The sequence below is a fragment of the Ambystoma mexicanum genome, chromosome 4q (assembly GCF_040938575.1).
Source record: "Ambystoma mexicanum isolate Mex_15411 chromosome 4q, UKY_AmexF1_1, whole genome shotgun sequence".
Lineage (NCBI taxonomy): Eukaryota > Metazoa > Chordata > Amphibia > Caudata > Ambystomatidae > Ambystoma > Ambystoma mexicanum.
This window is the reverse complement of record NC_090928.1, coordinates 540,008,237-540,025,124: the sequence shown is the minus strand read 5'-3', so window position 1 is coordinate 540,025,124 and position 16,888 is coordinate 540,008,237. Positions and strand designations below refer to the sequence as shown.

Genomic DNA, 16,888 nt, shown 5'->3' with positions numbered 1-16,888 from the left:
TTTCCCTCGCTTGTGGACTAGGATTGTTAGCGACTCCGCCATTGATTTATTAAGGGTACCTGTCGTCGGGAAAGAGTTAAACAGAGTTGTCCGTTGCAGGGCCAATACATGTGCATAGGTCTTATAGAATTTAGCCCATCAGGGCCCAGTGCTGTACATGGCTTCCACTATTTCTTCCAGTATAATATGGGTTTCTAAAGTCATTAGTTGAGTTTTATTTTGAGAATTGTTGGATTGTAAGTAATTGTCCAGATTATCAAGGGAAGTGGGTGGCCCCGACTTTACTGCTTTATGGTGGTTCACCAGCTCTTCAATTTTGTCACCCTCCATGTACCAGGCTCTACCGTCGGCTCCTATGAGCTGTGGGATGTTATTCCTGCTATGTACCTTTTTTAACTTATATGCGAGTACCCGGTTTATTTTGTTACCGTTATTGTAATAAAATTGTTTTGTGTAGGCCAGTGACTTCGATGAGCAGTTCGTCCAGTGCATCTCCAGTGTGATTTTGGCTTTTTTAAAAGGCCTCTGTTTTCCTCGTCCTATGGGTTTTCAACTCTTTTTCCAAGGCTATTACCTTTTCCTCTAGTTTTGTTACTACGATTTCTGAGACCCGCAGCTGTGCAGCCCCTGCATTAATGAGTGTACCCCTCACTACCACTTTCATGGCATCCCAGACAATGTCTATGGCCATGTCGGCTGTCGTGTTTCCAGTGAAGTATTTGATGTCTCGCCGGTTTCCTTTTTAATGCTCTCGTCTAACAGAATGGAGTCACATAATTTACAATATCTCCGGGGGGGTGTGTGGAGCCTCTTATGCTAAGGGTTGCATATACTGGGGCATGATCCGAGATCATTCGTGTGTGTATCTCTACCTTGTCCAGGCATGGGTATAGAGCACTTGTGACTAGCAAAAGGTCTATTCTTGAAAAACCCCTGTGCGCATAGGAATAGTGGGTGTAATCCCTGGTTCCCATATTGGACAATCTCCAAGCAACCACCGTCTACGTTTCCCTGAGGAGCCTAGCTAAAGATAATGCTTTGATGTAGTCTGATCTAGTTGGAGGGAGAGTTTTGTCCATTAGTGGATCGGGGACCAAGTTAAAGTCTCCAACCACAAGGAGGAATCCCTCCATAAACACCAGGATAATCAGGATTAGGTCAGATAAGAACTTGTCCTCGGCACTGTTAAGGCAGTACACAGCCACAATGGTGATAGGTTATTCTACAAACTGCTTTTTCACTAGGAGATATCTACCTCAGGGGTCTCGCCTAACTGTGATTCCTGTTAGCTGGACCCTCTCACTCAATAAGATTGCAACTCCCCCTTTTTTTCTCCCCAGATGCACCGAAAAATGTCTTTTTGTGGCTTTTAAATCTAATATGCTTTTCGTCGGCTTGCAGCAGGTGAGTTTCCTGGAGAAGCACTAATCTCCCGCCAGCAGAGCAAGCTTGTGCTCCACAGACCTACGCTTCCCCGGGGAATTAAGCCCCTGGACGTTCCATGTTGAGGATTTTGATTTCACTCTCATCATCCAACCCAATGAGGTTCCTTGGCAGGTTTAGCTTTGAGTGCTTCCTTGCTGGGCCCAGTGTGTACTGCTTGAATGGTATTGTGCTGGCTGTGTGTTCCTAAGATGCCTGTGGATATCAGTGTGTTATTTACTCTAGCTATTTGAGAGAGTGGATGTAACACTCCATTCTTCTCAATTCTTCTTGTTTCCCGCTCCCTCCTCCTCCTCCCCCCCCCACCACCCATCCTCCTTTGAACCAGTAGGAAAGAACCTGTTCTACCTAACAGGGCAACTTGTAGTGCTCCAACATCGAGCTAATGTGGCCAACTGGGCCCAACACGTGAACCGCAAGATATAATGTCAACTCGTATTCAGCGTGATCAGTAGAATATGAACTCAACTTTTCTTTGGTTTGTTCCTCAACTGCTAATAGGGGTTTCTCCAGCCCTCTGCCCCTGGCCCCCTCACCTCTCCCCCCCGACTAACGCGTGTTTCCAACAGCTTATACCAATGTTAAGTTGGGGACCTCTGGGGAAGATCCACTGACCTTGGTTGTTCGTACAGTACTTGGGAAGCTCAGTCTGGGTTAGTCTTTCTTCGGGCAGGACCCCGATCCTGCGCCTTCTGCTCCTCTTGTCCATGTTGTCGCTGCCTGTTTCTTGGCGGGATCTTGAGCAGCGCCCTCCCTTGCGGAATCCTCGCTTCCCCTGCTGACACCTACACATTTTTCAGCTTCTCTCAGGGAGTGGATCTGTTTTTGGGCTCCCTCCCAGGTGAATTTTAAGGATGTTGGAAAGCCCCAAGGGTACAGAACCTTTCTTTCACGCAGCCATTCTGTCAGCACCTTGACGGTTTTCTGTTTCTGAAGGGTGGAGTTTGCTTGGTCTTGGTAAAGTAGGATCGTGGAGTCTCTAAAAATGATTTGGTGCATTGACCTGGCTTCTCTCATGATCTCTTCTTTTACTCTATAAAAGTGAACCCTGGCGAGAACGTCTGGTGGAGATGAGGTTGATTGTCTCGGGGCGGTTCTGTGCACTCGGCCCATTTCCAACGGTAAGTCGTCTGGGAGTGTTATTATGAATCTAAATAGGTCTGATACATAGCTCTCCAGGCCTGAGTCCGAAACTGAAGTTAGGATTCCCCGGAGGCGGATGTTATTACGCCTCGACCTGTTTTCAGCTACCTTCTGCTTTGCCTTCAGCAATTAACATCTCGCCTCTAGGGCTGCAATCCTGTCCTGCCCTTTCTCCCATTAAAATGTTTGGTCACGTAACTCATTCTCTATTTCAGCTGTTAGGTTCTCTACAGCTACCACCCTCTTGTCGAGGGAGTTGATCATCTTCGTAACTTCTTTGGTTCCTTTTTGGATCTCCTTTGTTAGGGCCGGAAGCAGGTCTTTTAGATCTGATTACGTGGCCGATTGTGCTGGATCTGGAGACTCAAGGCCAGGGCTGGTGGGTCCCCTTCTTCGTCTTCTCTGGGATGGTGCAGCTCATTAACGTTGCGATATCCGCCTGCTTGATTGCGTTTCCGCTTTTCGCCATTGTGTCCTTATATTCGGCACTGTGATTGGGTTGGGAGTAGCCCGTCTTGTCGTTCCTCTGATATTTCACCCTCCCCTGAACTCTCTGCAGGGTCAAGGGGACTGGAAAGCCGTTCTTTGTGAGGTTGCTTGGCGGTTCAGGTCCCTTAGCTCCTTACTCTGTTATCTTTTCAGGAGAGGCAACGTAGTTGAGGATTGCTATCCCTTGATTTAACCTGTTCGGGGAGGTTATGTCTTTGATGCATCTGCTTACACTAGGTCCTTCTTCTGTGACTAGGGACGGGCTGCCACCTCAATAAAGCTGTTGTGTCAGGCTTCACTCTGTTGATGGATACCTAATCTAGGGCTGAGGTGCCCCTATAGGAGGTTGCTGCGTAGCCCCGGACGGTCCCCAGTTGAAGTACTTCTGTTTGGGGGTTCCATTACCCCAGTTTTCCCCTGAAGGCGCAGGATGGGAGGGTGTTTCTTTGTGAATGCGCTTGGAACTCAAGATTCCGTGGGTTCTTGCGGTATTTGTATACCTTGTGGGGCCCCATCGCCCTATGCTGGCCCTATCGGCCTTGTTTGGTTCCCTCCGAATTGGTTTACTGCTTCTATGTTCGGAGTGTCGCCTTCTTAGAGCCCTCTAGCTCAACCAGGGCATTCACGGTCCCCTCAGACCATGGAGGAGTTTTTGGAGTGGCCGCTTCCTCCTCAGACCCCAAATAACCAACTCAAATCCCTCCTGTAGTAGCGCTACAGTGCGCTACGAGGGAGGGATAGAATGCTGTGCATGCTCCTTCAGCCTTGGTTCCCCCCCTGTACCCCACATCCACCAGCCAGGACAGAAGGCTTCCGCTGCTGTTGTCCGCTGGGGGTTCTGTGTCTTGAGATGCACCTGATGTTCCCGGTGCTCACGACAGCTGTGTCCGTTGTCCCGCGGCCTTACATCCCGCGTTAGCTGGGCGGTTGCTGGTGTCCCAATATGTTCTCACCAAAGCTGCGGCGAGCCCCCAGCTCTGTTTGCTGTAGGTGGCATGTAGGAGGAAGGCGGGTGCAGAGGGACGCGGGCCATGGTCACCAGTGCACCTGCTGTTTGCGGCGTCCACACCTCTGCTGGTTGGGGCTATGCACCCCCCGCATCCTTTGGGTTACTCGCTGGTAGTAACCCATATGGTCCTGATTAGATGAACAAGTCGGTGCTATTGCATACGAGTTGTTGTCCGATACAGCCATGCTAGGCTCCAACGACTACCCGTTTATGGTGTCTCCTACTCCATATGATTAGCAGAGAACCCCAGAAGGTAGCGGCCATTTTCCCTGCGCTTCCGCGCCGGGCTCAAAGCTTGAGTGTGGTGTTCTCTGTAATCACGGCGCTTCTCCATTGCAATTTGCAGGCGAAACCTGCACCTTCCTTTCCTTATTTTCTCTTTTTCCGACTTAATGGACTGATGGGCCGGCGTCATTTCGCTCGATGCTCGGAGCCCGGCAGGAGCTTCTAGGGAGACATGCCACTGGCGGCAGCTCCAAGCCACGCCTCCTTCGTATTCCACCTTTTTTAAATTCTAAAAACACATGTTCAGCCAACATGTGCTTCAAGCTAAGCTCTTCATCAGGGCTGTTACTGAATATACGGTTATTCTAGGAAATTCGGATATGAGTGGCAGTAATATAGTCTGATGGATGCGTGGTTTCATTGTCAATTTAATTTCTTGTGCAATCATGTTTTAATGGTGCATTCTGTGGTCTAAAACCAAAACAAAGAAATGTAACTGAAATCAATTGACCTGCTTTAATGTGAAAGTATTATCACTTTATTTTTGTTCATACTGCTGCCTTTTGTACTCCTTGTTGAAGAAAAATTGTATTACACTAAAAGACCCTCTATTCCCTCATAGTCCATTCCTGGCCTGGTAGGATGAAATGATGCTGAAAGTATGGGTGATGGGGGACACTGAACTCTGAGTAGAGTTGTCACGAAGGGGAGAAACTTGTATTAAAGCAAAAAACAAAAGTTCAATTCTGAGCAATGATCGATTTAGACAATGGAAATAGAAGGCTCCCAGATGTTTGCTGAATGGACCATGTCTGTCTGTGTAACAGTTATTGCAGTCCTAGGCATGTACTCTATACAAAGTCTGAAAGCAGACACTATAAGATATAATTATTGAATGTGCATGCTACTCTGACTGTAAAATCATCAATGTCCTTTGTCCATAATAAGTTGAAAATGTCATCGTATGGTAAATCTGTTAAATAAAGAACTTAAAAATAAAAATAAGCTAGTCCTTATTTGGTATATGAAATCGCACCAAAGGAACCCTTTTAATCAGGTGTGACATATGGGATTGAATGTTAAGTCAGAATTGTTCTTTTTTTTAAGACTGGAAAGAGGTTCAAAACATTTTTTTTTTAATGAAAGTGGAGTATTTTTATATTGAAGACAAAACGTTTACTTATTTATATTGTGCTGCTCAACAATGTTTTTCTCGTAGTACTTAAACATGCTCACAGGTATTCACTTATTTGTCATAGTCCAATGTTTGTTTTATTTAAAGGAGTAGTTAACCATGGGGGAGTTCACAAGTACAGAGTTCTTAGTATCTTTTTTAGACATAGTACTTATCAGAAGTATGCAGACTGAACAAATGGATGTGATATGTTTGTAAATGCGATTTGATATTTTAGGTTGAAAAGCCCTCTGATGCAGCAGCAGTTCTCAAAGTTGCCAAAATAGATGGGGTTGTTGAAGACAAGTCATGTGCCACAGCTCCATCAAATGCAGTAAGACCATCTTCTATTGTATTGCATGTTGATATACAGTAAATGAGTGAAAGCAAATATGTTAAAACAAAGATTTAGGATCTGTACTTTAGAGCTAGTGTGCTACCAAAAAAAATTTAAAACATGGTGCTGTGGTCATTTATATAGGAAGTGTTATTTTCTTTTTTTTCCCACCGCATTTTGAGTTAATTTTATTTTACTTGATGATGTGTTACCAATCACAGATAAAATAAATGGGCTTTGCTGTAGCTGCAAAGACATCAGTTAATTCTCACCTATTAGCGATACAGATAAATAGTGACTGAATTTGGGGTACATAGTGTCATGGAAAAATCAACCACTGACTCTTCAAGTGGATTGGGGGAACATCTTTAATAGTCAGCTACACTCCTGCCAATTGTTAACACTCTCTGTCAGGATAAAAGGTGGCGGGCACAGGCACACTCTGAGCGAGTCTGTGTACGAGAAGGAACAGCTCTTTCGGGGCTGATAGGAACCAGGCTATGTAAGTTGGAAGGCCATGGGGCTGATCAGAAGTTTAGAAGAACGAGGGAGCCAGGCGAAAATTCCACACTTTCGGGAAGCCGTAGGTGTTCCAAGTTTGAAACCGAGTGAGCTGAAGAGAGAAATCTTCAAGGTGCTTACAAGCGGCACGCTACCCTCCCAGGTGAACAATGGAGTTGGGGAGGAGCAGAGGAGGCATTGGTAACGGCCTTGACTGCTGCATGAAAGGCGTTGATGAAAGATGACCAATTAACACGGCTAGTGAGTTATCGAAGGCAACAGAAGCCTGGTTTGTGTTAAAAGTTGAAGGTTGTGCATTTGCCGATAAAACGGGTAATGGAAAGAACAATTGCTGAGATGTGAAAGGAAAGTATACAAAGTAACAGAGTGGTGGTCCTGCGCGGTGGAATCGCACATTCAAAAGTCTCTGTGAAAAGTTCTGAGTTGAATTGTATTAAAACTGAAAGGAACAGTGATTCCGAAAGAAAGTTGAGTAAGTGAAAAGCAAAGTATGTGAAATCTGAATATGCCAAGAGGGCAAAGTATATGAAGTTTGAAAGAGGCCACAAAGAGAAAGACAGGCTCGAGCCCAGCAGAGGGAAGCCTGTGCAGAATCTGATAAAGTGAAAAGGTGAATAGACAGACTGGACCCTGGCGGAGGGAAGCCTTTGTTGAATTGTGGCAAAGTAAAGGTCAAGAGTAGAGCTGTGCATTTATGACAAGGCAGACGAAGCCTAAGGAAGTGATTGAACTACCAAAAGCTTGAAGCCCATGCCTGAACTGTTGAATTGTACCAGCAAGCTAAAGTGTGCAAGACTGATAGAACTGTGCCCTCCACCTATCCTTTTTAAGAAACTCTCTAGACCCTGTGCTGCTGAACGTTGGGAAGGGAGTTGATACCAAAGCCATTCTGACATTTATTTTGAGACACTATTTTTCCTTTTGTATTCCCTTAACACATTTGTTATTTAAGTAGGGCAAGGTTCGTTTTTTTTAGTATAGGCCTTTTTATTTTGACTAGACTTATTTGGACGTGTTTATTTGTTTAATGGTCAAGACTACTCCCATTCTAGAGTTAGGGCCAGTTAGGAATTCTACCAACACAACCAAAGTACCAAAATAAAGGTGTTTTCTATTGTGTCTGTGTCTATTGATACCATGCCTACCTTACATTGCATAACTGACTAGTTCTTGTTAACAGCCTGGCACCCAGATACAACAGGCTACGGTGGAGCCGGACGGGTGGATGGTGGTGATGCGGGGGCTGCTGGAAAACAGAGAATTGTGCATTGTAAACACATATGCCACCAACCAAGATACAGTCACTTACTTTAAGACACTATATAGCAAGATCAGCCCCCACATACGAGGGGACTTTAACTGCATGCTGAACCCCAAAATGGACAGATCAGACAGGAAATTAGATAAGCCCACGCCCGCAGCGAAAACGCTACAAGCCCTGCTCAGACTTTAGGCTAGAAGATATATGGAGACAGCAACACCCAGAGGATAGGTACTACTCACATTATGCTGCCCCACACAACCTGTATACGAGGCTGGACCACATGTTTGCCACATTAGAACTCGTTGGAGAGATGACGGGCTCAGAATACAAGGCGAGAATATTATCGGACCACTCCCCCCTGAACCTGGTGTGGAGTCATCAGCCCCCAAGGGCCAGGATCCCAACATGGAGGCTCAGGGCCGAAGCACTGAAGGATACCGCATTCCGAGAAGATATAAGGGAGGAGATAATTGGGTACTTTGAAAATAATACTGGAAGCGTGGAGTCAGAGGGCACCCTGTGGGAGGCCTTCAAGGTGGTAATAAGGGGGGGCGGCCATATCTAAATCCAGAGGACTCCAGGACAAGATAGCCCGGGAGCTGCAGGAAAAAGAAAAGGAGCTTGAGGCAATTATGAACAAAGGGGGCACCTCACAGGAGGACGATGAATGTGCGAGCCAATTACAACTGGCATGTGGTGGGCTCTGGGAAAGGCTATGCAACTTGAATTATAAAAAATACATTGAAAGACAGCACGCAGGGGGAGACAAACCGGGAAGGCTGCTTGCATGGCTATATAAGAACGAGACCCCTAGACCAGCAATTGGAGAGATCACGGGAGAGGCTGGTCAAGTCTGCAACACTCAGGAGGGGGTGAACAAGGGTTTCCTTAGATTCTATAAACACCTCTACGAAGATGCAGGAGAGAAGGCAGAGCAGGAGACACTATAAAACATAGGATTACCTAAATTGAGTGAGGAAGAAAGGGAGTACCTTGAGGCCCCAATCACAATAGAGGAACTGGAGCTAGTGGTACTACACCTACCCACGAGCAAAGTCCCTGGGCCAGATAGGCTCCCCAGCAAGTTCTACAAAACATACAGGCAGGACGTTCCCCCCCCCCCCTCCCCCCTCTACTGGCAATGCTAAATGAGGCCTTCGAGAAAGGATGGCTGCCGGAATCCCTGATGGAGGCAGTTATTGTCCCACTCCTCAAACCTGACAAGCCAAGCACAGACTGCGGGTCATACAGACCCCTATCCATGCTAAACCAGGAAAGCAAGATCCTAACGTCTGTGCTGGCGAACAGACTTAAACTGGTGATAAATAAACGTATACACCCTGACCAAACCGGCTACATCCCCGCCAGAAGCATAACCGATAATCACAGGCAGCTCCACTACATCATAGAACAGGTAGAGGGGGACCCAGGTGAAATAGCAATAGTCAAGATAGACGCAGTAAAAGCCTTTGATTCTGTAAGGTGGCCCTGGATGATGGCAGTCTTGAAAGAATATGGGATGGGACCAGGTTATCTTAGGTGGGTGAAAATGGTGTATAGCTCCCCAACAGCCAGGGTTAAAACGGGAGCGATAATTTCACAAATGGCAGCTCAGCAGAGGCACGAGACAGGGCTGCCCCTGGACCCAATGCTCTACATACTCGCTCTGGAACCACTAGCGATCTGCTTGAGACAGCCGTATGAAGAAATAGGGGTCTACACCGGGGGGGGGGGGGGGGCAGACCTAATATTATATGCAGACGGCATGCTGCTTTACTTACGGTACCCAGAGGAGAACCTGCAATATATCCTGGAGGTGATGGGGCGCTACGCTACTCTTTCGGGTATAGCAGTCAACCCAAAAAAATCAAGCATGTTCCCCCTGGGAAGGTACAGTGAAATCCCACAGGAGAACTTACCGACCTTGCAAATAGCCTGGCAGACCAAAACATTTAGATATCTGGGAATCAACATCTACCACACTATAATAGACAAGCACAAACACAAAACGGAAAAGGCGGTAGAAGGCATCAAGAACAGCATGGGGTTCTGGGCAAAGCTCCCCCTAGCCATGATGGAGAGGGCGGCCTTGCTTAAAATGGTGGTCCTGCTTAGGTTACTACACTTCTTCGCAAACATCCCATATATGATGCCTAAGTGCTTTTTTACCGGACTCCAGAGCATATGGAGGGGCTTCCTGTGGCATAACTGCAGAAACAAAGTGGCCCTATGGAAGTTACAAAACACGTACGACAAAGGGGCATAAATTCACCGAACTTCGAGATGTACTACCTGGCAGCGCAGCTACAATATTTTGTTAGGTGGCTATCCGAAGATGAGACTGCGGAATCAAGATTGCTGAGGGGGCGAATGAGAACCCTACTTCCTGAGGGAATTGATATGGTTACCCAAAACAGAGATGCATGGGCGCCCGAAATTGCTGGAACTGGGATGGAAGATATGTTGTAAAGCGTGCCTGGCTCTGGGAAATCCGGCCCCATGTTCCCCGCAGGCACCACTAGTGGCGCTAAACGGGATGGATGAGCAACTGAGGAAAGGTATCTGTAAATATTGGGAGCCGGTGGGCCTAGCGACATTGGGAGATAAATGGCAAGATGGGGAGGCACTGGACTTTCAACGAATAGCGGACGAAGCTGGGATACATATGGGGCAGTATATTACATATAACAGAATAACTAAACGGGTGATGGAAACGTGGTCTGAAATAGCACTGGCAGAACAACCTGACACGGCCATAGAATCAATGTATGATATCTCGGAGGGAAGGCACGAAATATCCCGGATTTACAAACTATTGATGTCTAGAGTGGGTAAGATGCCCCTTCAACTGAGACGGGACTGAGAGGAGGAAGCAGGAATATTCTTGCAAGTCGGGCAGTGGAAAAGAGCCCCGAGATACCATAAAAAAAAAGTGTCAAGGAATGCGAGGCTGCAGCAGATCCAGTTATATGTCACCCATAGGGCGTACATGACCCCCTGGAAGATAGCCAGATTTGGGAGCACCGCAGTACAAAAATGCCCCAAGTGTGGGGAGGTGGAGGCTGGGATGATTCACATGTTTTGGCCGTGCCCGGAGGTGGGAAAATTCTGGGGGGAAAATCAGAGCACGATTGTCCAATAAAGGAATCAAGCTAGATGTGGAATCCATCTGGGCGTGCATGGTGGGGGGATTTGCCAGACCACATAACCTGAAACACGTGTGCAAACTCGAAAGACCTGGCCTACATCCTGGCCAAAAGGAGAATAGCCATGAGCTGGAAGGCGTCCCATAAAACCAGTTTGGAGGCATGGTGGAACGACCTCCTAAAATGGGCAGATGCCGAGATAGTAGTATGGCACGAGGTAGCCAACAAAGGCGAGGATGGGGAAGTGGGACCTCTGATAGAGTGGAGACAAATGGTAGCTGCATTGTCGGGAATCTCCCACGCTGATTCCAGTGAAGACGACACGCCTGAGAGTGGCAGAGGGGTGTAACCCCAAGAGACAGGAGGTTCGAAGAACTATGGGAGAAGCTCGAGTTAAAGGGGGGGAGTGGGGAAGACAGTAATAAGCAAAGTGTAAACGTATGCTAAGAATTTTGAAAAAGAAAATGTCGGGTGTAATGGTTATGTTTTGTTTCTTTTTTGTTTGTTGTAAAAATCAATAAAAAATATGTTTTAAAAAAACAGCCTGGCACAGGCTTTGTTTAATTCAGGGACATTAATGGCAGGGACGTCATTTCACCAAAATGCCAGGGGTAGAGGAAGTGACATCACACGACCCTTAACCCATTATATCACAGGAAGTGATGTCATTTGACCCTACCCCGAAGTGATATCGTGGGAAGAGATGGAACACGACCTTTCACCCGTTGACAAAACAGGAAATGGCATCACATAGCATTGGACACTATGAAAAATATGGTTACGATATTACTATGTGATGTATACATGTCATACAAGAATGTATTGCCATATGTATCGTTAAGATCAGTGTGTCTAGGCCATTATTACCAAATTACTGTGAATTCAAGCAGACGTCCATGACCAAATGATAATGATGTGTTATTATATAGCAGTTACGCTTAAGCGCTTTATAAAGAAAAAATATACACCCAATGTCACCCAACCTGTGTTGGTACTCATTTATCAACCTCAGAAGGATGAAAGGCTGAGTTGAGGCCTTTAAGAACAGACTAAATCAGTGACTCACCCCCTGAAGTGTGCCTGAAATAAACACTTAATGAGTCTAGCAATGGGTCTAGCAATTATTGTATAGAATTCCAGAAAGACACCTTATTTGGTATTCCTATTCTTTCTTATTTAGGGCCAGTGCTGAAAGTGTTAGACTTGTGGCACTCCTGTTGTTATGTTTCTTCTTTTTTTAAGGGGCCTGAAAAAGAAAGCCAGCCACTCCAGAAGTAAAGAGCCACATGGTGCTGAGATTGCATTACAAGAAAAAAAAAAAAATATATATATATATATATATATATATATATATATATATATTTTTATTTTTTTTTAGAGGTTGCAGTTGCGACCTCTGGCGATCCCTAAATGACGTCCCTGATTAATGGATATTCTTTTCAAACTTGAACTTAAGCTCAATGTAAAAATATACCTTTTTGAGCCCTTCTCAGAAGCTAACTTTCATATCCCTTACCTGGGACATAATGCCTGTTTTTTTCCCAGACAGATAAGTGAATATAACTTTCAGAACTTTCAGCAGCAACAAGCAATGTTCTTTTAAGGAATCCAACAACGCTGTGGTGGGTTTAGCACCTTCTACGTATTGCGTTGTTGTGCATGCTGGCTGTTCCTCTGACCAGACTCAAGATGGGGTAAGTTAAAATTTTGCTTGGCAGTCAGCTGGGATCAGGCTTCAGATCAAATATCTGCTAGGATCTGATTCGTCATTCAAAATGGAGATTTGCAGAGAGTCGGAGCCAATGAATTTTACAATGGGGCCTCATTTTTCAGTGCCTCTGACAACTATCACCATTTCATTTTTCGGTCTTTGAATCCGAAGCTGTCGCCACAGGAATGTGAACAGCACATGAAACGTCTAAAGTTAGCGTTCCCGGCATTCAGGTCATCTTTCATAGAGTTGTTGAGTTTGTCTTTGAGAATATTACTGCAACCCTCTACATATACAGGGAGACATATTCTCTTTCCGTTTGCAAGCTAGCGATGAAGACCTGGAGGGGGGTATTGAACCACGGTTTAACCATCAAGCAGTCCATCTGGCAGATATGCAGATTTCAGAAGCACACCGAGTAATCCACTGGAACCATGCATGAGAGTTACATCACAAATTAATTAACTTGTTCTTTAACCTAGAGGATGCCCTGTTGGTTGACCTTGTCTTCTCATCCAATGAAAATTGTCCACATTGTGGCTTTGGGGCTCTTGGTACCGAGGTTACTGGGGGACATATTTGTGCCGAACTGGAGCAGCATTTTAGCCTACACGTTTTAAATCCCCTTCTAATGACCTCCCCCGTGCCTGTGAAATTCAGTGAGTCCCACAATTGCCTTCTGATTCTGGTAGCTCCTGACTAGCCATTGAGGTTCTTGTTTGGACATGATGCAGCTATCTAGGCATCCGCTGAAGCTTTTACCTACACAAGATGATCTTTTACCACAGGTAGGGAGGTCTGGTGCTCCCTCTTCACTGAGTCAGCAAGATGGCTTCGGCCACGGGATCATGGTCATTTGGTTCAATTGAGTGAACGTTTTGATGAGAGTCAAGTAACCTGGAAGCCTTCCACAAGTGCCCAATACCCTTTGCAACTGGCTTTCTTACTCCTATTGGTGCTTGCAGGCTAGAATCTTTTCTCTGTGCTGTTTATTGGACAATGACTACATGAAGTGGGAGTTAAGTGGGACAGTAAATGTCTTATGTCGCGGCTATTGGGGCTCACAGAAACTCCAGTTCAGTGTCCTTTTCCTCTCCTGTGGCGAAGCATACTGTGTTGTTTGCAACATTTTCCTCCCGTTCGGTTCCCCATCCAGAGTGGGATCTCAGTGTGTCATGTCAGCCTTGGCCCACAAGACTGTTGAGCCCATGGCATCTGCTGGTAGACATATTAGTGGCCCTTGCTTCTGTGTGAAGTGTTGTTGGGCTTGAGTACTTAGGGTCGTGAACCTTATTCTGCCTTTCACAAAGACAAGATTGTCTTGAGAACCCACTCTGCCAAATGTTCTTCAAGGCTTTTCAAATTAACTAAGATTCTGGTATCCCCATCTATTTCCTCAACCTTCTTGTGACACAGAACAGGTTCTGCATTGGCTGGATGTTCACAGGTTTCCGACTTGTTTCTTGGACTTAACAAAGACTTTCATGACTTCTGAGAGACTCTTCTTCACTTAAGGAAAGTCCCATCCAGCTGCCCCTGCCCTTAACCTTTTAATTTTTCAAGATAAAAAATAGCATCTTTTAAGGCTTTCCAAATTATTCAAGTGTGGTCGCTGCGTGACATCCCTCCTCCTGTTACCACGTGGCCCTCTCAAGCTCCCCCCTGCTTCTTTCAATACGTCCTCTTTCTGCCTTTGCTCGCTCTGCCTTCGCTCGCTCTTCCATATCTCCGAAAGTAGTGTGCTCCTACCAGTGTCTACCGCTGTGGGGGTAGTAGTTCTGTTACTAGAGGTACCCGCAGAGGTAGTTGTATTTGCCAGTTTTCTTCTTGATTGCCCCTTTTTGATCCTCGGCTGGAGGAACATGAATTGGTTAGTAGCCTGCCGTGGCTTGCAATGCTGGAAATAACCCATAATGGGGTGGGGCTGATGGTACAGTGACTGGGTCATTACTGCCGTTTTATAGGGGGCTTCCTCGTCATCCTCAAACATTTACCACAACTCTAATAAGCTTTGTCTACCCTTCAGTTTTTTCCCTTTGTGTGTGGTCAATAAATAGGATTACATGTTCTCTACAATAATCCCTTTCAAAGATACCGTCTCTGTGCCAAGATTGGAAAATTATGCCTGCCGTCTTCATTACCCCCTCTATGTAGTACTTTATTATTTTATCTCTATACTGTGGCACAAGTGCTCCAACAGAGTTTCCTTAATATCAATTAACGACATTCCTCCCCGCTTTGTGTCCACAAACACTGGTCTAACAGGGTTGTTTATCCCCATGCCTCTGCTGCACTATAATAACCCAATTTGGAAAAATGTCAATCATATTACAACAGTCTCCAACTACCAAAATCAAATTTTGAAAACTTTTAATTTTCAACCAGTTTTTCTTTTTACGGCACCACCACTCACACTACACCCTGCAGTCACCACACACCTTTCCCGCTTCTCACACCAACCAAACCAATCCTCACTCACTCCAACACACTTAAACCCACACCACCCTAACACCTCTACTACAATCCTTCACACTTAAACAAATCCACTATATTTCTGCAACCATAAATTGCCTCACCTACACAAAAATAAAACTCACCCCTGTATACAGCAATAATATTCTCTCGCCCCCACTCATTGGGCCAACCAAAACTAATAATCTACCTCTACACAGCGCTGTCTTTCCTATCCTAAGAAGAGTTCCCAAACCACTTCACAATTCTATCCTACTTATGATGTAATCTTAACTGCCAACAGAGGAGTTCCTTTCAATATCTCATCAAAACTCTCACAATGCTACACAGTGCTGTCTTCCCCCACAACGGAGGAGATCCCTTTCAAACCACTCTACTAACCAACATAATAATCAACAGAAGAATGCATGTATTTATTTTTTCATGCACAGATACTCATGTGCTCTAAGACATCCTAGTCCCCTCGATGCTGAGTATCCCCTCAACTGCACGCAATCAGGCAGGCCTTCGTGAAACTCGGCATCTGCAAAACCTCGTTGTTTAGTGCACTCAATCTGGTGTCTGCAGGCCGATGCTGTGCCCCTAAGGTGTGTGGCAGGGAGCCCCCAGCCTTGTGTACAGTCTCAAATGTAAAGTTGTGGTCCTCCAAGTAATTAAAGAAATTTGCCAAAAGTAGCCAAAAAATGGAGTGTACAAGCAACAAAAAAACCAAACCAGTTTTATTAAAAAGAAAAAGCTGGGAGAAAAAACCTACAGTTCTGCGGAACTGAACTGGAAACCATTTCTCAAAATTATACCACTGGGCTATACATTTTAGAGTGGAAGATTGCAACAGTTAGTATTATTCTAACATGTTCATTGGTCCCTCAAAATCAGGCCCCTAAAGAACGCTATACATTGACAAATCTAACTGGTCGTTTCCTTTCTCGTGACGAATAAACATACCACCCCTTGAACATTACCTAATGCAATAGCGAAAAACATGATACTTTGATTGGTTGGCATTATTTGTAGCGCAAGTTGATATAATACTAGGTGCTGATTGGGCAGTTAAGTTGGAGACTGTTTCAGAGAGCATCGCACTGCGAAGGATCGACCCCCTTCTGGAAGGAGTCGCCGCTAGGCCATTGGTGTCAAACAGATGAAGGAAACCAACCAGTGTCAAAAAGGCAGCAGTGAAGGTGTGTCGTGGTAGTCTCCTTGGACAGGTTGTTATGCCGGCTGTGAATATCCCAAGAAGAGGAAACTTGCTGTGGACCTCGACAAGGCTTGGGAGGTGACGATATGTTCTTTGTTTTCCATGGATGTCCTTTGGTGGCGGCGGGCACAGTGGCAGAAGTAGGTGTTGGGTTTCTTCAGTTTGCGGTCTGTCTCCATTCAGTTCTTTAGATGCTGCAGCCACGGCACAGGTGATATGATGGCTTCTGGCGAATTGGACGCGACCACTGGACTGCTCTGCAGACCTCCACCAAGTCTGGACCCTCAGGACTCAAACTACAGTTTGGAATGGCAGGGAATCCACCAGCGGGCACTTCTCTGCAGACAGCAACTCTGGACTACCTCAGCTGAGGAAAAGTGGACAGATGTCATGGTTGCAGTGCCCTTGGAAGATTTCTTCAGTTGGCTGGAACTTGGCAAGCTCCAGGCGTCGGGCAGTACTATGCCAGGTGAGAGAAACCTGAAGGGTATTCTCACTCCTGTCCTCCTGTATCTTCTCAGGTGGCCAGGGGACGGCCATCACTGTTGGATCCAGAACCTGGGGGTTGTGAAGTAGGCATGGTTTCAGAAGGTAGACACAGACACAAATAAACAGTTTTGGAGTTCACACTGTTCAATGGGGCACAGTTCTTCCAGGCTTGCCATGCCTGGGTCGGAATTCACACATTTCAACAGCATACAATTCACTCAAGCTTCCCTTGCCTGGTTGGTATAATTTTCTCAAAACACCGTTTT

The 16,888-nt window shown here is 45.8% G+C and overlaps 1 protein-coding gene across 6 annotated transcripts in view; it reads left to right on the top strand.

Moving 5' to 3' along the window:
- Nucleotides 1–16,888, top strand: part of REPS1 (RALBP1 associated Eps domain containing 1) — a 2,155,944-nt gene that overhangs the window by 1,875,606 nt on the left and 263,450 nt on the right. For all 6 annotated transcript variants that reach the window (XM_069608106.1, XM_069608108.1, XM_069608105.1 and 3 more), the window contains one exon: nucleotides 5,722–5,817. In XM_069608106.1, the coding sequence (XP_069464207.1) occupies nucleotides 5,722–5,817 (96 nt within the window). The remainder of the gene's footprint in view (nucleotides 1–5,721; nucleotides 5,818–16,888) is intronic.